General features: G+C 54.6%; 3 protein-coding genes across 3 annotated transcripts in view; 1 reads left to right on the forward strand and 2 right to left on the reverse strand.

Moving 5' to 3' along the window:
- CPT2 (carnitine palmitoyltransferase 2) overlaps positions 1-10,527 on the reverse strand; it is a 102,258-nt gene extending 91,731 nt beyond the window's left edge. The window contains exon 1 of the mRNA XM_035018522.1: positions 10,351-10,527. The gene's annotated coding sequence lies outside the window, so the exon portion shown is untranslated. The remainder of the gene's footprint in view (positions 1-10,350) is intronic.
- The window catches only part of SLC1A7 (solute carrier family 1 member 7), a 43,204-nt gene extending 24,894 nt beyond the window's left edge, over positions 1-18,310 (forward strand). Inside the window, exons 4-11 of the mRNA XM_035018529.1 lie at positions 6,755-6,797; positions 9,015-9,237; positions 12,873-12,972; positions 13,674-13,907; positions 15,842-16,036; positions 16,801-16,935; positions 17,370-17,472; positions 18,092-18,310. Of these exons, the coding sequence (XP_034874420.1) occupies positions 6,755-6,797; positions 9,015-9,237; positions 12,873-12,972; positions 13,674-13,907; positions 15,842-16,036; positions 16,801-16,935; positions 17,370-17,472; positions 18,092-18,310 (1,252 nt within the window). The remainder of the gene's footprint in view (positions 1-6,754; positions 6,798-9,014; positions 9,238-12,872; positions 12,973-13,673; positions 13,908-15,841; positions 16,037-16,800; positions 16,936-17,369; positions 17,473-18,091) is intronic.
- PODN (podocan) overlaps positions 1-19,190 on the reverse strand; it is a 79,269-nt gene that overhangs the window by 35,737 nt on the left and 24,342 nt on the right. The gene's annotated exons all lie outside the window — the stretch shown is intronic.

Below are 19,190 nucleotides of genomic sequence, written 5' to 3' on the forward strand. Positions count from 1 at the left end.
GGCGGTGCTGATCCCAATGGCCTGAACACCCAGCTGTGTGGTCACCGAGTCGCAGGACAATGCTAGAGCAGGTGTGGACCTCCTGGGGAAGGTGTCCACTGGTGGTTGGCTGGTGGATCTGAGTCTTCGGGAGAGTCTGAGCTGGAGACGGAGGGTGGCAGGCTGCCCATCTTGGGCCGCCATCTCTCATATCCTGCATCCACTTTGTTGGCAAATTCTGTCAGCTCTACCTTCAAAATAACATCCCTTGTCCCTTCTGTCCTCCTGTGCCACTCTCACATCTCCCAGACCTCTATCACATCTCACTAGAGGGTCCAACCGGGTCACCCTGCTTTCTCTCTGCTTCCCTCCAGTCTGGTCTCAGCGCAGCAGCCAGAGGGATCCTGCTCATGACTCAGCACATGTCAACACACTCCGCAATGTTCCCTCTGGCCTATAGGCCCTTCCTGCTTGATGCGCCACCACATACCCACGGCCCGTGAGCTCTGCTCCAACTCTCCCTCCCCTCCCTCCAGCCCTGTGGGCCTCCTGCCAGTCCCCAAATATCTGTGAGATCCCGTCCTGGTGCCTTGTCCTCATCGCAGCCTCTGCCTGGCTGGACCTTCCTGTAGGGGTTAATGGCTCCTCCCCTCACTCCACCTCTGCTCCGTGTCCCCTCCTAACCTCGGTCACACTCTCGCCTCATAGACTTTATTACTACCTGACATCCCGTGTGTTTGTTTCTTCTTGTGACTCTATCAGGGCATAAGATGTTCCACGAGGGCTAGATTGTTACAAATCCGTTCCCTGCTGCACCCTGGAGCCGAGAACAGCTCTGAGGAGGGGCTCAGTGTTTGCTGAAGGCAGACACGGGATACAGGGTCACTGACGGGGTTGGGGTCTGAGCCAGGAGAGGAGACTCACTGGCACAGGGAGAAGGTGCCACGCATGTGGCCCCGAGGCCCGGGCTAAGCCTTGGCCCCCACCACATTAGAGGTTTGCGTAGAGCTGACAGAGCAGGAGCAAGCAGAGGGCCAGGAGGGGAGCCAGGAGAGCAGATATCCTAGAGGCCAAGGGAAGAATAATTTCGAGAAGCTTCATTTCTAAGATCCATTATTTCTAAGATTTGGTGGCTATGATTCATCCTTTCTTGGATTCTATGATTCGAAACAGCCTTTCCTCGTGGTGGAAGGAGCTGGTGCTCGGGAGTCCCCGCCCTCCCCACCGGGGCCTCCCCTGCTGAGGGGCTGAGGGCTCTGGATCAGACACACGTGTCAGAGTCAAATGTTCCAGGAGTGGCTCCTGCTCTTGGTTGCTTTTCACGTGGTGAAAATTGATCCTTCTGGTTTGAGGCTTTTCCCCAGTTGCTCTCAACCCCAAGGCAAGTTGTTTTGCAAAGCTGAGTGGTTTGACATCACGGTCACTGTTTCTTAGAGAGTGGGGCAGCAGAGAGCGGTCATATGCTTCCGGGGACAGGGAACCATTACCTTGGGGATGGGAGGTCTTGTCACAACTCTGTCAATAAGACACAGTGTGGCCCTTCCAGGACTCAGTTTCCCCAGCAGTTTTCAAGATCCCTTCTAGCTCTGTGGTTCTGAAGCACAAAGGCCTACACACCAGTGAGGAAGCTGCAGGACTTGAGCAGAAGCTCCTGGAGGTGGGTTCTGGGAGATGAGGTTGGGAGGACAGTACAGAATCCAACCTTGAAGACCTTGAAGCCAGGCTGAAAGGTTGGCTGTTATGCTTTAGAAACAGGAAGCTGGTGAGTTTGGGAAGGACGGACTAGAGCAGGGCAGAGTGGTCAAGATGTGACTGGAGGCAGGGGGATGCCCTGTTTGGGGTGCAGTCACTTCCACTCCATTCACCCCCCCTTTATAAGGCACCTGCTCTGGGTGAAGACATTGTGCTGAGAGGGGCAAAGGCAAGTCCTGCACCAGGCTGTCCTATTAGGACAGACAGAGAAGAAGAATGCACTGGACACTCTCAGAGATTCTTCTTAGATGCTCTGACATTCTGAGAGGCTGTGCAGAAAATGAGAACACCAGGACGGAGGGGGCCCCCTCACCCTCGCTGGCCCAGAGCAGGTGGCCAGCGAGCATTGATATCTGAGAACAGGGACAGCCAGGCAGGGAACTGGGAAGTGTGGGCAGGTGTGACACAGGAAAAGTCACAAAGACGTAGGGGACAAGAGAGCACAGGAATAAGGCCGGCGGCACACCTCAGGGCCGGGAAGATAGCCATCTCTCAAAGATGATTCCAGAGGAACACAACAGGCCATGTCCCTGGACAACTCACAGAGACATGAATTCATTTCCCAAGGCTCCAGAAAACCGACGTCTGCTCAGAGTTCAGCCTCACAGAAAACCACCCAAACAAGTGGATGCTAATCAGAGCTGGGCCCCTTCTTTTTTTTTTCCAATCTTATTAAAACACCAGAGAGATGAAGTAATGACTTGGCTCTATTTATAGCTCCCAGTCACCCTCTCAGGGATTGGATGCAGCTCTCAGGAGCCGTGCTTGGGAAGGAACAACCCCCATCTGGGAGGTTGAGGACATGGGATTAAGGGCAAATTTGGAATGTCACAGTCTTGGGACATAGAATAGGTAAAAAGAGGAGGTGGCAGGCTGTGGCCCTGCCCCAAGCGCATGCGGGAAGGCCCAGGCCGGAGGGTGCCTGTACTTGATGTACATGGCTATTAATGTCTCTCAAGCACATTCCATGTGCATTTATGCCACCGGGAGCCTGGAAAGTCTTTCCATGGGCATTCAAAGTCAAAAGAAAATGTACATTTTCCTGTTTAATAATCAAAAGTGTAATTCTTCATTAAAGTTTGCAGGATGAGTTCATCGATTTAATAATCAAAAGTGTAATTCTTCATTAAAGTTTGCAGGATGAGTTCATCGATTATGAGTATAAGCACGTGTATTAGTTAGGAGTTGCCGTTGGAGGGTAGTTAGAGAAACCCAGAGCAGCAGAGGCTGAACTGCGGTAAAGGCTCATTTTCTCCCAAATCAGCAGTCCAGCGGTGGGCAGCTTGTGGACAGCAGGATCCCATGCTCCCCCCACCATGTTTACCACTTGGCTTTTGTCATCAGTTATCTCATGGTCCAAGAAGGCTGCTGAAGCTCTAGCTATTACATCCATGTTCCAGGCAGAAGGAAGACAGTTGGAGGAAAGGACCAAAGGGTCCTGGCTGAGTGGGCACCTTTTCAAGAGTTTTCTGAAAGCACCACCCAATGACTCCCACTTCATCTCCTGGGCCACCCTTTGGTGAGCGAGGCTGGGAAATGGGGTTTGACTGGTCCCGTGACATGCCGGGGCTCCTGTTGGTAAGGAAGGAGAGAATGGAGACTGGGTAGGCAACTAGCTATCCTGGCCACAACCCACGTTTTAAATTATTCTAGTTTTCAAGGAGATTGTAAAGAAATGTACATCCTAGGTGTAAGATTCATTTGGTCTCCTACAATTTGAATGTTCCTACTTTCTGCTCAGGCTAAAGCAGCCTTCCCTCGAAGTTTCATTAGAAAACCACCGTGTAAGTCCCTCACACCTCGGGGGTTCTGCCCAGGAGAGATTTTCAAACTCTGAAGCACTGGCACAGCCTGGGCGTCCTCCCCTCCGGTCACGAGGGCCCAGTGGACTGGCGCCTTCTGGCAGCTGTGTGCCTGGTGAGGCCCCAGCACTAACCCTGACTTCGGTGCTTCGGATCTGCTTGATGTAAAAAGCCCTTGCAGGCAGCTACTATTCTGGTGGCAGGAATCTGCTTATAACTAGGGGGGAAAAAGCCTCATTTCAGTTTCTGAGATCCCAGGCCCTGACCCCTGCCTGCTTCTTCTCTCTCTTGTGACAAAGTTGAAATTAGTGGGAAAAGTCAGGACCACTCTTTCTGCCTTGCTAGCTCATTCTAAGCTCTCTTCCTCCTGCCATATGCTTACACTGAAGCATATTTTAGCAACAGTGGAAAAAAAAATATATAGTCCACTTTCCAACAGTGGCTGCTGGGGTGTAAGGTTAAGAAATAAAGCACACCCGAGGCGCCTGGGTGGCTCAGTCAGTTGGGTGTCTGCCTTCGGCTCGGGTCATGATCTCAGGGTCCTGGGATCAAGCCCCGCTCAGTGGGGAGTCTGCTTCTCCTCTCCCTCTGCCTCTCCCCTCAGCTTGTGCTCTCTCTTTCACTCACTCTCTCTCTCAAATAAATAAAATCCTTTAAAAAAAAGAAAAAAAGAAAGGACGCACACCCATACTCTTGTATGTAATTCCAGGTACGTATGAGCAGAGTCTCGAAAGAGAAGAGATTTGCCAAGAGCAAGGGTGAGTGGTAAGGCCAGTCCATGTGGCCTGTCTGAGGAAATGCAAGCACATGAACAAAAACCTTTGTTAGCATCTCTGATTTAGAAAAGATTCTTAGAAGCGGATTGTAAAGACAAAGGTGCAATGGTTTTAAGACCCTCAATAGGAATTGCAAATTTCCTTACAGAAAGGTTGCTGCCAGAATAGGGAGGGAGGGGGAGAGGCGTGTCCCCAAACCTCCTCAGCATTGAGTATTGTCCTCTAAAACTCCTATACCAGTTTGAGAGGGGAAAATGTCTAATTTATCAATGAAGCTGAACACTTAAAAGCTTTTTTAGGCTACTACGGTCCTTCTTTTGCAAGGTGAGTTGCCTGGCCATGACTTTCAATCATTTTTCTATTGAGGTACTAATGTTTCTGTGGTCCAATTATTTATGCAGCAAACATATACTGAGCGCCTGTTATGTGCCAGGCAGTCTTCCAGTCGCTGGGGACACAGCAGGGAACAAAACAGAGATCCCTGCCTTCCAGGAAGCTGATGTTCTGGGGAGAAGAGACAGTGAAGGAGGAGACAAAGACAAGATTTATAAAAGCTCTTTAAAGATTTAGGATGTTAACACTTCGTCACATAGTTTTCCTAGTTTATCATTTGCTTTATAATTTTATTTGTATTTGAATCCATCTTAGAGAACTTCTCAATTTATTTAGCTTTTTATTTTAGCATAATTTCAAGCTTACAGAAAAGTTGCAAACATAGGAGAGAGTTCCCACATACCTTTCCCCCAGCCTTCCCTGATGTTAGCAACATACGTAACGATGGCACAGATGTCGAAACTAAGAAATTAAATTAGTATAACACTATTAACTAAATTACAGACCTTGCTTGGATTTCACTAGTTTTTCCACTAATGTCTTTTTTTCTGCTCCCAAATCCAACCCAGGATACTGTGCTGCACTTAGGACATTCTTAATTTCTATATAGTAAAATCTATTGATTTTTTTAATTGCTCATTTTTTTTTCTTAGTCAGTCCTTCCCTGTTCTGAGATCTGAAAAATACTAACCTGTATTTTCTTCTAGCTTTTTATGGTTTCATTTTAAAAATTATTTCTTTAACCTATCTGGAATTTATTTTGATGCAAAGTATAAATAGGGATCTAACTTTTTATTTAAATAGTTGGTTTGGCTGCATAATACTCTATTACAAATCCTTCCTTTCCTCACTGATCTGTGAAGTGACTTTTATCAAAAATGAAGTACTTAGGGGTGCCTGGGTGGCTCAGTTGTTAAGCGTCATTATCCCAGGATCCTGGGATCAAGCCCCGCATCAGGTTCCCTGCTCCGCGGGAAGCCTGCTTCTCCCTCTCCCACTCCCCCTGCTTGTGTTCCCTCTCTCGCTGTGTCTCCCTGTGTCAAATAAATAAATAAAATCTTTCCAAAAAAAAAATGAAGGACTTAGAGGCGCCTGGCTGGCTCAGTGGGAAAAGCGTGGGACTCTTGATCTCGGGGTCATGGGTTGGAGCCCCACGTTGGGTGTAGATATTACTAAAACAAATAAATACACTTTATTTTTTTTTAAATAAGGTACTTAAGATGTACTAGGTTCTGGGTGCCTGGGTGGCTCAGTTGGTTAAGCAACTGCCTTCGGCTCAGGTCGTGATCCTGGAGTCCCGGGATCGAGTCCCGCATCGGGCTCCCTGCTCGGCAGGGAGTCTGCTTCTCCCTCTGATCCTCCTCCCTCTCATGCTCTCTGTCTCTTATTCTCTCTCTCTCTCAAATAAATAAATAAAATCTTAAAAAAAAAAAAAAGATGTACTAGGTTCTGTTTCTGGGCTACATGTTCTGTTCTCTTGATTTTTCTGTTGGCAGCTGTATCAATAGTGTACTTTAAATTCTATCTTTATAGTATATGTTCATATCCGGTAGGACAAGACCCCTCCTCCCTCAGCTTTATGAAGATCATGTCAATAAGAATTATGATCTATGTGCCAGGTCCTGTACTGGGCGCCACAGAGAAGCTAGGAACCACTGAGGCAGACCCGTGAGCCAGTGCCACCCTGCAGTACTCTGGAGCATGGGTGACCCCCGAGGAAAGAACCGCAGAGTCGGCCAGTAATCAGAGAAGGCGTGGCCTCTGACTGACTGGAGTAGGAGCTAGCCAGGGAAGCAGGAGGGACATTGTAGGCAGAAGGAACAGTGTGGACCAAGGCCTGGGTGCTGGGGAAGTATGCAGTGTCTCTATGGAACCGTATGCAATTGGTGTTGGGAGTTTTGAGTACTGGGGATTGGGAGGTGGGGTGGGGGGTAGGGGTGGCTGGTGGTAGGAAGACGTGAGGTGGGGGTGGGATAGGTCATGGAAGGCCTTGAGGTGTTCAGATGGGAGGGAGGTGGGCTAGGTCATGGAAGGCCCTGAGGTGTTCAGATGACCCCATGGGCCCTCCTGTCCTGGGCTCTGGAATTCTTCAGTTACTGACTCTCTTCCCAGGAACATGTTCCCAGCCAACCTGGTGGAAGCCACATTCAAACAGGTGAGTGGGTCCTGGGGCGAGGGGCGAGGGAGCAGGGCAGGTAGGGCCAGCCTGGGCCAGGCTGGGAGGTGTCAGGTTTACCCAGCAAGTCTCCCTGCCTCCCACACTGTTCCTTCTGGAGAGGAGGGGAGGTGGGGCGATCAAGATCCTTAGAGCCTCCCCTGGCCACACCCCTGCCCAGGGTTCCAGCTTCTTAGGAAGAGAACTGACAGGGTAGGGGGAAGCAGCCATGCTCTAGGTTCACCCCCGTGCTCGCACACCCCCAATCACTGGATCCTCACAGTAACCCTGGGCTCAGTGCACCCACCCCCTGTCCCAGATGAGGAAACCTAGGCTAGAGGCTTGGAAGGATTAAAGGACCTGCCCAAAGTTATACAGCTAGTAAATGACAGTGCTGGTCAGGAAACCCAGGCCTGTCTGGCGTCTAAGTCTGTGTTCTTTTTCTTTTTAAAATAACCCCTTTTCCCTGTAGTTAAGAACAATAATCATGTTCAGTATAAAGTATTAGGAAAACACTAAAATACAAAGCAGAAAATAAAAATCTTCTCTTGTTCTAGGACCAAGCAACAGTGGTAGTAGTTGTGACACATCTAGTCTTCTTTCTCTGCATAAATATGTTTTGGAAAAGCAAAATTGGGGTAATAGTACATAGACGGTGTGTATCTTGCTTTTTCCCCACGCTCATTATAGCATGAGCATTTGCCCTGGTTACTAAGTGTTTCTTTAAAATACACTATTTGCGGTTATACAAGAGCCCATGGTGGGGCCATCCCTCATTTTGGTGGGCCTCGAGGTTGTTTTCAAAGTTTTTTCTTTTTGGAAATGATGGTAAATATCTTGGTGCGCCAATTTTTGTCTGCCCTTCTAATAATTTCTAATCCTTTTCCCCTCATAAAATGTCGGCTGGTTGGTTGACGATCCAGCAAGCATTTCCCGACTCCCTTGCCTGGGCTGGGCCCTGCATTGGGACTGAGGACACAAAGGAGGAGGTTGAGGGTTGGAGAGGAGGCTCGAAAATAAGGAGCTGTGAAACCTTGAGCTAATCACTGTATCTTTCCTAATCTCCTGGGCCTTTATCTATGAAATGAGCCAGAGAATGACGGGCCCTCAGTGCTAGGCAAGGGAGTTCTGATTTTATTCCAATAGTGATGGGGAATTACTGAAGGCGTGAGAGAGAAAGAATGAATGTTGCTCTACCTTATACCTACCCAGAATGCCCTTTCTCTTTTGGCAAACTCCTACCCATCCTTCAAGGCCCAACTCAAATGTTCCCTTCTTTGGGAAGCTGTCTGGCCCCTGAGGCAAAGTAAGTCACTCCCTCCCCAATGCTGTCAGAGCAGAACTCATGTCTGGTTCATCTTTGTGTCCCTGGCGTCCACCACAGCATGTTCAGTGTTGGAATGATGATGGTGGTGGTGGCATGATAACAGCGGTTAACGGTAAAGACCACGTAAGGCATGCCACACGCCAGGCACCGTTGAAACACTTCACGTATGCTGTCTCATTTAATCTAACGAGCTAGATACGACTGTGACCCCCATTTTACAAATAAAGAAACTGAAGCATGGAAACTTGAGGTCCCATATATTTCCTGAGTGGTTCCCCCACCCCAACCCCCAGAAGACCTACCTCATTGACACTGTGGTGTTGGGAGGAGAGAGGACTCCCTTGTTTGGGCTCCTAGTGCCCAAGGAATGAGAGGGGAAGACCCAGGGAGGGCAGAGGAGGAAAGGGAGCCGGCTTGGAGGCTCAGTTCCTCCCAGCTGGATCCTCTTCTCCTCAAAAAGGCTTGGGGCAAGCTGAACTTTTTCAAAGAGAAGGTCCAAGTTTCCATCAGTGGCAGGCAGGGCTGGCTGGCTGTTAGGTGGATGGAAAATGGATGCTTGGAAGGCATAGGTAGGTGAATGGAAAATTATCTGGGTAGAAGAAGAGATGGGTAGTGAGGGACCCAGATGGGTGCGATGACGCAGAGAAGGAAGAAGAGGGAGGAAGGGGTGGAGAGACGCATGGCTAGGGAGTGTGTCCATGGATAAAGGACTCTCAATTTTCTTTTTGGTAAAATCTTGGTAATACTCCTGCCTACCTCACAGGGTTATTGTCAGTCAAATAGTTCTTGACTGCATCCAAATGTGCCTCCAAGATGTTATTGTTGTTGTTGATGACATTAAGAACAGTATTTGGCCCTGACTCCTTCCTGGTTGGGGTGTCGCCCACTAGTACCGCACCAAGACCACCCCCGTTGTCAAATCCCCCAAGATGGCATGGGAGGAGACCCCTCCTCGGCAGATCCTCGTCTATGGGGTCCAGGAAGAGAATGGCTCTCGTGTTCAGAACTTCGCCCTGGACCTGACCCCGCCACCTGAGGTTGTTTACAAGTCAGAGCCTGATACCATCGACGGCATGAACGTGCTGGGCATTGTCATCTTCTCTGCCACCATGGGTATGTGCTGCCCGCCCCACACTGGCAGTGGCCTGCAGCCAGTCCCCTTTGCATCCATCCTTCTCTGCCACCCTGTACCCACTAATGTGAATAACCTGGAGTCTCCTATCTTCCAGGTGGCTCCTTTCTTTCCTAGCCAGTGGAGTGGCTTAAGTCCCCATTCTATGACCGAGGGGTGTCTCCTGTCCTCCCCCCGGCTAGAGCTGGTGTTCCTCACTTGGAATTCTCCCTCCCTGGGTGCTAGTCAGCCTCCAGGGGTGTCAGCTTGCCCTTAAAGAGGACCATCCCTGGGCCCCCCTCCTAGCAGCCTGTTCCATTTTACTGAGGTCTGGGGTTCCTGGGGCAGGGTGGGGGGACATTACACTAAAGAACAGGAAAAATCTAAAACTCTCAGTCATTACCATTTCTCTAAAGCCCTTATTTCTCCCCTCCATCTCCCACAGGGGCTTCTCACTGGCCAACTGTCTCCTCAGACATGTCTGTGTCATTTCTCAGGGCCCACAGTTGGCTTCCTGACCACATCCTCCCCTTTGCTACTCTTCTCTGGGAGGTGCCAAGACCCCCAGCCATAGGCTATTACCATGAAGCCAGTGAAGCTTAACTTGCAAAGGTCTTTCTGTACCTTGTTTGCGTGCGCATTTGCGCGCGCGCACACACACACTATTATTTTTCCGTAGAGAGGGCCCCAAACTGTATAAGCGTCAGATCCCACAAAACCTATGGGTCTGCCTCTGCCAGCAACACCCAACACACACACGAAACCCTTGTCCTTCGTGGGGGCAAGCCATCCAGAACAATCTAGCTCGTCAATCCCCATCTTGTCCTTCGAGACCGTGTCAGAGGTCATTGTCTTATTCTAAAATTGGCATCAACCTCCCTCTTCACGCTGGCCAAGGGCCTGGGAGGGCCTCTCCCACCTCCCTGACTTCTCCACAAGGCTTTCTCACCATCCTCTGGTCGCTCACGCAGGGCATCCGGGCGCCATTTTCTGCCTCGGCCTCTGCCCCAGCCCGCATCCAAATCTGTCAGGTCTACCTCTGAAGCCTCTCTCCGAGCCTGCATTTCCCTCTGCCCTCTGCCACCCCGCGGTTCAGGGCCACCGTCACCTCTCACCTGGCTTCTGCACGAGCCTCCTGAAGAGTCCCTGTCCTGGTGTGTCCTCCTCACCGGCTCGTAAAGTCCTGCAAAAAGCGTCCAGGGGCTCTCCAGTGCACTTGGAGAGGGGGCCCGAGCGCTGCACGCGGCCTGCGGAGCCCCGCGTGCCCGGCGCAGCTGCCCCCCCATCCTCCGCTCCCGCGCTCTCCCCGCCCCCCCGCTCCCGGCCGCCACGCTGCTTTCCTTTCCGGTTTCCGGAAGCCGCCTCCCCAAAGCCCTTCCCACTTCCTGCCAACTGGCCGCTCCGGCCCCTTCCTCTCCCCTGCGCCTTTCTCATCCTTGCCGGGGCTGGGGGGACGGAGGTCTGCCTACGCATCATGTCCTCGGGAAAGTCTTACCGACCCCCCCCCGACCGATCGGGTGCCCCATGTTCCTCCTTAAACGTCTGACCGACTGCAGTTATGTATCTGTTTCTGTTGAAGTCGCACAGAAGCAGGTGTGAGCTCCATGCAGGCAGAGATGGGCCTGGCTTGTTCCCCACTTATCCCCACAGCCCACCGCCCGGACTGGCAAGAGCAGGCACGCGGGAGAATCTGTTGGAGAGATGGGTGGATGGCTGGGTGAATGGATGGGCCATGGTGGGTGAGGAAGCCCTTAACGTCTTGGCTCGACGGGCAGGCGCGCAGAGGGGCCAGGGCCTCAAGGACGCGAGTGTGTGACAAGATGGTGCTTGGAAGCGCTTGCAGCACATCTGGCAATCGGTCCTCAGTGGACACTCCTCCTCCTCCTCCCCAGCCGCCTCTCTTAGAGGTGCGAACTTATAAACAGGACGTCTGCTGGCGGAGCGGAAGAAACCCGGGGACCCTTGGACTCCGTTCCCTAAGTGTTGACTGGACGTGTGTAACTGTCCACGTGTCAGTGCGTCCGTGTTTGTATATGTGGGCCCAAGTGTGTATGCAGATCTGTGTATGTGTGTCCAAGTCAGCGTGTGCCTGGGCCCGTGCGTGCATCTGTGCGGGCCCACCTCAGGGTGTGCCTGCTTCTGTGTGTGCCCACATCTGAGTGTGAGCAAGCCACACTTGCCCAGCTGCTCCGAATGGTCCCCTCAACACAGCCTCCTCTCCCCATCTCTCCCCTGGTGTTGGGACGTGGCTGATGCTGAGGCCTCATTAGCCTTGACTATTGCAGGAGGCCTCCTGCCACACGCTGGGTCCTGTGCACACCAGCACCCAGCCAGCCAGAGCCCTTAGGTGCCTCCAGGGAAATCTAAGTGGAGACTGACTCAGGCAGGAAGAGGCTGAGGAGCAACAGAGCTGGCAGGGGACCTGGGTCTCAGCTCAGCCAGGCTTCCACAGGCCAGATGGGAGGGGCTAGGCTGTGTCACCTCCAGCTTGGGCCTCTCCTAATCACAGCAGCAGGGTCCCGTGTTATCCCATCACTGCGTGGTAGCTGTTCTGTGGACCGTGTGGGCTCAGGGCTTCTGGGGCAGGTAAAGGGCCTCTCTCTGGAGTCCCGTAGGCCAGGGTTCAAATCCCGGCCCTGCTTCTCCCTGGCTGACCCAGGTGGTGAGCCCCTCCAAGCACATTGCCAGCAAGCTTTCCAAGGGCAGCCACAGAGTGCTTTGCTCTCTATTTTTGTGTCACCAGAAGGGACAGCTGTCCCTTGTCCATGTTTCAGGAGTGGCCTGATGGTGCTCACTTGCATACAGCTCACCTGAAAGAGTACGTAAATGAACACCCCCCAAGGAAGGGAATAACAGGGGCTCCAGGAAAGGCTTTATTAGTCATTCCTTTGTTCCTTCCGTCATTAGGTGCTTATCGTTGAGCACCTACAATGTGCCAGCGAAGGAAATACTGTTGTTGCCCTCATGGAGCTAACCTTCTGCTGGAGGAGACGAGAAGAAACAACGGACAACTGGAAAATAATAGTTATAAGTTGTAATAGTGATATAAAGGGATCAGAAAGAGATGAGACAGAGAAGAACAAACCGGGAGTATGCCGAGGGGAGTGGGGACAGGTCTCCAGGCCGCATGCGGAGCCAGGTGGACAGGGTTTCGGGCACCAGGACCTATGTGGGCAAAGGCCCTGTGGCAGTGAGAAGCTTGATGTATTCTAGAAACATAAGGAAGGCCAGTGATGCCAGAGCATAGTGAGAAGGTGAAAAGCAGGGCCAGATGGAGGTGGGAGGTGTAGACAGGTCAGACTGACTGGGGCCTGAAGCAGTGGGGAACTTGGTGATGGTCTGAGGGCTCAGGAAGCCAGTGAGGGGTGTATGGCAGGGAGGATTTTTATGGATGAGCAAGGAGGACGAGACAAGAGCCCTGGTCCAGTGGTGGCGGCCGAGAAGGAAGGGAAAGGGTTGGGGGAAGCGCTGGTGCATCAAAGGCTGCTGGGAAGTCGGCCAAGGCCCGCGGGCTCCATGCGCATGTGGCTCTGTCCGCGCTTCGCCACCAGCCTGTGCCAGCACGTGATGATGTCGTGCGCAACTGCATCTCAATCTGTGGCATCCGTGATATGCTTGTGTGTCCCTGTCCCCGCAGGCATCATGCTGGGCCGCATGGGTGACAGTGGAACCCCTCTAGTCAGCTTTTGCCAGTGCCTCAATGAGTCTGTCATGAAGATTGTGGCGGTGGCTGTGTGGTAAGCCTCATGGGGGGACAGGAGCGTCCTCTTCTACCTTCACCCGCCCCCTTCCAGCCCTGCCCTGTGCAGATGGAGGGACACCCATGGTCCCTTCCTCTGCTTTCCTAGCGTAAGCAGAAAGCTGCACAGGAGGCTCAGCCCTGGCCTGGGGCCTCCAGAGCTACACATTTTCCCCTGGATTCCACTCCTTCCCCCACCCCCTCACCCCCCGCCAGCCCTGACCAGGCCTCATTCCAGCCCTGAGCCTGCCATTTCTGGCCTGGTCAGGCCCACTGGAGGAAAGTTACAAGCTAAGCATAGCCCTGCTCTCCTGGCCCAGTTTCCCCATCACATGGAGTCTCATCAGCTCAGCTTTTGAAGAAGAGGAACACTGGAAGCGAGAACCAGCTGCCCCTCTTGGTTCAGAGCTCAGGCCTTAGGAATCTTCTAGTCCAACCAGTTCAGATGGGGAAATGCAGAGGCTTGCCCAACGTCATGCATGAAGTTCGTGGCACTGCTGGGTTGAAACAAGGGCCTGCTGAGGGCAGGGCACTCCTCAAAGGCCTAGATGGGAAGGCACAGAGGCCAGAGGTCTTGCAGGGCTGGGCTGGTTGGGGGCCGGGGTATGAATGACGCCATGTGCCCTGGTACTGCATCGCTGCCTGGGACCCTTACCTGCCTGGCCCTGAGCTGGCTGCCCGTCCCCACCCTGCCCCCAGGTACTTCCCCTTCGGCATTGTGTTCCTCATCGCCGGCAAGATCCTGGAGATGGATGACCCCACGGCTGTCAGAAAGAAGCTGGGCTTCTATGCGGTCACTGTGGTGTGTGGGCTGGTGGTCCACGGCCTCTTCATCCTGCCCCTGCTCTACTTCTTCATTACCAAAAAGAACCCCATTGTCTTCATCCGCGGTGTCCTCCAGGCCCTGCTCATCGCACTAGCCACCTCCTCCAGGTAGCCCCGGGTGATGCGCAGGGTGGGGAGAGGGCAATGGCTGAATCTGTTCCTCTGTCCCGCCGTCATGTGTCCATAGCCATAGAACCTGGAAAGTTTCAGTGTGGCCCACTTCACAAACTTGGGGGGGAGCTATGGTAATGAGACCAATTTTTGAAACGGATTGCTTGAGGTCCCACCTGCCCGCCGAATGGCAGGAAGCCCTTATTGCCTCTTAACGCCTTCCCCTCCCCTACTGCCCGAGTCTCTAAGGCCCACTCAGTCCATGTGGGGGTGGCTTCTGCACACCTGGGGTCGGGACAGCTGACAAGGGATGAATCTGCAATTGCTCTCACCTTTCTCTGCCACACCATGCTTCTGTTGGAGTCGGGCCCTGTGTTGTTTAGGGACTTGGCCCATCTGCAGCCACGGGGACATCCTGGCTGGATGCCCTGTCACACCTGGACAGTGTCACTAGCCAGTGGGGATTTGAATCACAGTTCCATCACCCACTGGCTGTGTGGCTGTGGGCAAGTCACTTGAGCTCCCTGGGCATCAATTTCCTCACATACAAATTGGGGGTTATGGTGGCCTCTGCCTCAGAGGGTTGCCATGGGAATGAGTGGAGATAAGCCACCAAAGGGCAAGAAGGCTGGTCTGGGCTAGATGAAGTGGCACCTGCTCTCCAGGATCCCAGCCCACAGCAGAGTGCGGAAGAGCCCGGGGGTTGGAGTCATGCAAACCCAGGTGTCTTTCAAGGGGGAGAAAGTGCTCTATACACCAGGAAGAAAGGGTGGTTCTCCCCATAGCAGATGTCCAAGCTCCATATGAAGGAAGTCACCTGAGCTCAGGCCCGTGTCTCTCTGGAGCCAAAGCCTGGCTCTTCCTTCCAGCCCTTATTGCCTTCTCTTCTCTGGGCCTCACCCTTCCAATCTGTCAAATGGGAATGAAGGCCACCACCGAGATCCTTCCTCGGCAGCCACATGACCCCATCCTTGGCAGCCAAAGCACCTCAGGAAGAACTGAGGAGAAGCAGAGCCCCAGGGAGGAGAAGCCCCAGAAGCCTCATCCAGGAACCTCCACACAGGGCAGGGCCAGGAGGTGGAAAGGAAAGACAAAGTCCCAAGTGGCTGCTGGCCCCCAGGCCACAGGCCAAGCCCTGCTGAAGCCAGCAGCCCTGGGCCATCTCCTGCTTGGCAGGAGCCACAGCCTTGGGCCCAGCACACTGGGAAGTGGACATGGGCCCCCAGGCAGTGGCCTGTGGTAGAGGAAGGGCACTGGGGCCACCCCAACCTGCGTTTTTGTCTCAGCACGGCCACCAGGAGCTTCGCTGCAAACACCGTAATAGTGATCGGAGTGGTTTCTGCCATCTGAGTGCTTGCCAAGTGCCAGACACTGTTCAAAGCGCTTTCTCGTTGAACCACCCTCATAGCGCTGTAATCTAGGTATCACGTGGGACAGGGAGACTAAGGCATGCACAGGTTGAGGAACCTGCCAGAGCCACTCGGCTAGTGGGAGGCTGGGATCGAAATCCAGCAAGTCCAGCCACTTCTTCTAAGCATGGCACAGCGCTGTGACTCTGGGTCAGCCCCTCGTCCCCTCTGGGCTTCTGTTTTTTCATCTGTAAAACAGCCTCAAAACCCCTCCCTCACAGGAAGCCAAGAGGATCGGATGAGCGTACGTAAAGCACAATGCCTGGCGCATAGTAGGTGCTCTGCTGGTGGCGACTCCTTTCCCAACCTGTGTGGTTGGTGGGGATCTCTCAGGCGCTAGGCCTGGGCGGGCCTGGCTGGGCCACTGATCTCACACTCCCCAAGGATGCCACTTGAGACCACTGCAAAGCTCTTTCAGCCTCTTCTCACCGGTGATGAGTAGGCTGCGTGGGGTGGGGACAAGATTCCTGTCCCTGGCAGGGGAAGAGGGTGGTAGGCAGACACTGACCCCTCTGCCCACAGCTCAGCCACACTGCCCATCACCTTCAAGTGCCTGCTGGAAAACAACCACATTGACCGGCGCATTGCCCGCTTTGTGCTGCCTGTGGGCGCCACCATCAACATGGACGGCACCGCACTCTACGAGGCTGTGGCCGCCATCTTCATTGCCCAGGTCAACAATTATGAGCTGGACTTCGGCCAGATCATCACCATCAGGTACATACCTGACACCCATACCCAGTGTAGATTGGCAGGCGGGGAGAGGAGGACACTGGAAGGGCCTTTAGGATTCTTGAGCTCCCAGATATGGTGGGGTCTCGGGGAAGAGGTTTGTTCCAGGCCACACAGCAAGTCAGTGCGGCGGCTGGATCGTGACCTGGCGTCTGTGACTCAGGGCTCCTTCCCCAGCGGCACCCTGCAGAGCAGGCTGGGAAGCTGAGGCCCAGAGGAGGGCCTGCAGTCTGGACACGCAGGGCAGCGAGGGGGCTGCAGGCAGGCACGGGGTGAGCAGAGGCGGGGGCCGGGACGAGGGACAGAGGGGGGACTGCTAGTGTGGCTGGAGCTGAGGGAAGGGTGCTGGTGTGAGGGGCAGAGGCCGTGGGGAAGGCCTTGCGTGCCAGCCCGAGGGCACAAGTCTGGCCCTGGGAACCAGGCCCCAGAAGCAGGCTGGGCAGGGCTGTGTGGGGTCGACCTGAATCCCCGGGCAGCTTCCTGGAACCCTACCGAGGCAGTGGCTCCAGGGACAGGCTTCTCCACGAACTCCTCAGGAGTTTCTGCTGAGGCCAGGGATGGAGGCCACGGGGCCAGAGGACCTTGAGCCCCCACTGCGAGAACTTCCCGATGTGGCTTTCCCGACAAGCCCGGCCCCATATGGCTGTCCCCAGAGGCCCTGGCATCTGGCTTCCTTCTTGGAGCCAGGGCCCCAGCAGCGAGGCCTGCCCCTCCTGCTTCTCCCCCTGCTCTGCCCGCCCCTCCTGCAGCATCACGGCCACCGCGGCCAGCATCGGGGCGGCTGGCATCCCCCAGGCTGGGCTCGTCACCATGGTCATTGTGCTGACGTCCGTGGGACTGCCCACTGACGACATCACCCTCATCATCGCTGTCGACTGGGCTCTGTGAGTGGGGTTCGCCGGGCAGCCGGCGGGGCTGGGGGGTGGGCCGGGGAACTGCGGTGGTTTGGCCCAGCGGGGGTGCCGTGCTCACGGACACCAGCCCAGCCGGTGGCATAGTGTGTGGGGCCCAGTGTCCGAAAACGAAAATGTGCCTGCCCCTGTTCAAAACTGATAAAGAACTTCCAGAGGGTGGGAGCAGAGCCTTAGACCCAGCCCAGGCCCTTCTAAGCACGGGCACAGTCACGTGCCCAGGAAGCCAGCCGTGCGTCAACCTGCTCTGGCATCGCCCCCGGTGGGGGGCGGGGGGGGCTGGTAGGCTCAAGAGGACCCGAAAGGCACCTTGCTGCGGGCCCCAGCCTGGGCTGAGCGCCACCCACCACCAGCTCCTCCTACAGAAAAAAAGTGCCCGCCACTCAGTGCCCACTTTGGCTCACCAGGGACCGCTTCCGCACCATGATTAACGTGCTGGGTGATGCGCTGGCGGCCGGGATCATGGCCCACATCTGCCGGAAGGACTTTGCTCAGGAAACAGGCACTGAGGTGAGAGCAGTGCCTCCCTCCTGGCCTGGCCGCTGAGAGGGGGAGCTGTGGGTGGCGGGGGGGATGTTACCAGGTCCTCTCACCGGGGCCGACAGCCTTCTGCCCAGCCCTCCCTGCCTCTGGCCTCGGTCTCCTCCTCTGTACGGGGGTGACTGATTCCTCTAACGGCTGCTTGCTGAGCACTCACCACGGCGGTGGGTGGATCGTGGGAGGAACAGTGGGAACAACGGAAGATGAAGCCCTGGAGCCTGGACCCTCGCATGGAGGTGTGTTTGTCCTGCTGACAACAATGCAAATGTTTGTACGTCTGCACAGGGCTTCATGGTTTTCAGGGCTCCTTCAATAACTCTGTAGCAGGCTCTCCCACTCTGTGTGTGGGGGGGACAGGCAGGGGAGCCACCAACTCGCTCGCCAGACGGTGTGGCCCTCCTCCACTAAGACAGCCTCAGAAGGAAGCAGGACAGAGTGGAACTGGGGGCCCGGAGAGGGCCTGGGTGACCTACCAAGGTCCCACAGCACATCTGTAGGAAAACCAATCACATGGTTTGCTCATTCAGTCCACCCCAGTGTCTAACCTCACTCCCTCCTGCTGCTACCAAGGCCTGTTTCCCCTCCCCAGAAACTGCCGCCCTGTGAGACCAAGCCGGTGAGCCTCCAGGAGATCGTGGCAACCCAGCAGAACGGCTGTGTGAAGAGCGTGGCTGAGGCCTCAGAGCTGACCCTGGGTCCCGCCTGTCCCCACCACATCCCCGTCCAGGTGGAGCAGGACGAGGAGTCAGCTGCCACCTGTCTGGACCACTGCACCATTGAGATTAGTGAGCTTGAGACCAATGTCTGAGCCTGCAGGGCCGCAGGGGCCAGGGGAGGCCTCCAGGGTTAGGCGCCAAGGGCAGGATCTCAACTCACCTATTTTTCTGAGCACCTGCCAGGAGCCAGGCTCACACACTCTTCCCACCCTTGAGAGGCCAGAATGAGCCCCACTTGTCGGACAGTGGAGTTCCGGAAAGGGAAAAACCGCAGGTGCGAGCCCCAGCTGGAGAATGATGAGCCGGCATGGCCTAAGCCCCGGCTGTGACATGTCTACTGTGATGGCCTAGGAGGGTGGCAGGCAGGCACTATATGGTCTCACTTTCTGGATCACACAGTTGAGGCTCTGTGAGCTGAAAACATTCACGCCAGGTCTCAGAGCCAATAATGTCAGGGCCAGGACTCTCACTCAAGTCTTTCAAGCCTTGGCCACTCCTTCCCAGAGAACGGGGGCCTGCAGGGCCAGACGCCAAGGGTTTCTGCCCCCCTCCGGGAGCTCTGAGCCACCACTACCTTCAGTTTATGAAGACATAACAACAGCCTGGTTCTGCCCCAGCTGTGTCCCTGCCCAGGCCCGTCCCCCTCCCTGCCCTGTAACACGTGGCCTCAGACAAAGCTCTCCCCGAGGACAGCCCAGCCCAAGGCTGAGGCCCACTGCCTACCGCGTGCCACAGCCCATTCCAGCAGTTGTCTCTCACAAAGCTCAGCTGACGTGGAGAGGGGATGTCTTCAGAAGAGCTGCAGGGACCCTTAGAGACATCTGGGCCAGCCTGCCACAGGATAGGTGGGCCAGCCAGGACTGGGGAGGCAGGCGTGATGGGATGCTTTGGTCAAGTTGCCCATGGAGCCCTGGGGTCAGCCCTCTACGCAAGCCTGTGTGACGAAGTGGTGTTAGATTTTCTACTCCTTTC

This window comes from Mirounga leonina, unplaced genomic scaffold (genome assembly GCF_011800145.1).
Source record: "Mirounga leonina isolate KUSES-001 unplaced genomic scaffold, KU_Mleo_1.0 Mir_173, whole genome shotgun sequence".
NCBI lineage: Eukaryota > Metazoa > Chordata > Mammalia > Carnivora > Phocidae > Mirounga > Mirounga leonina.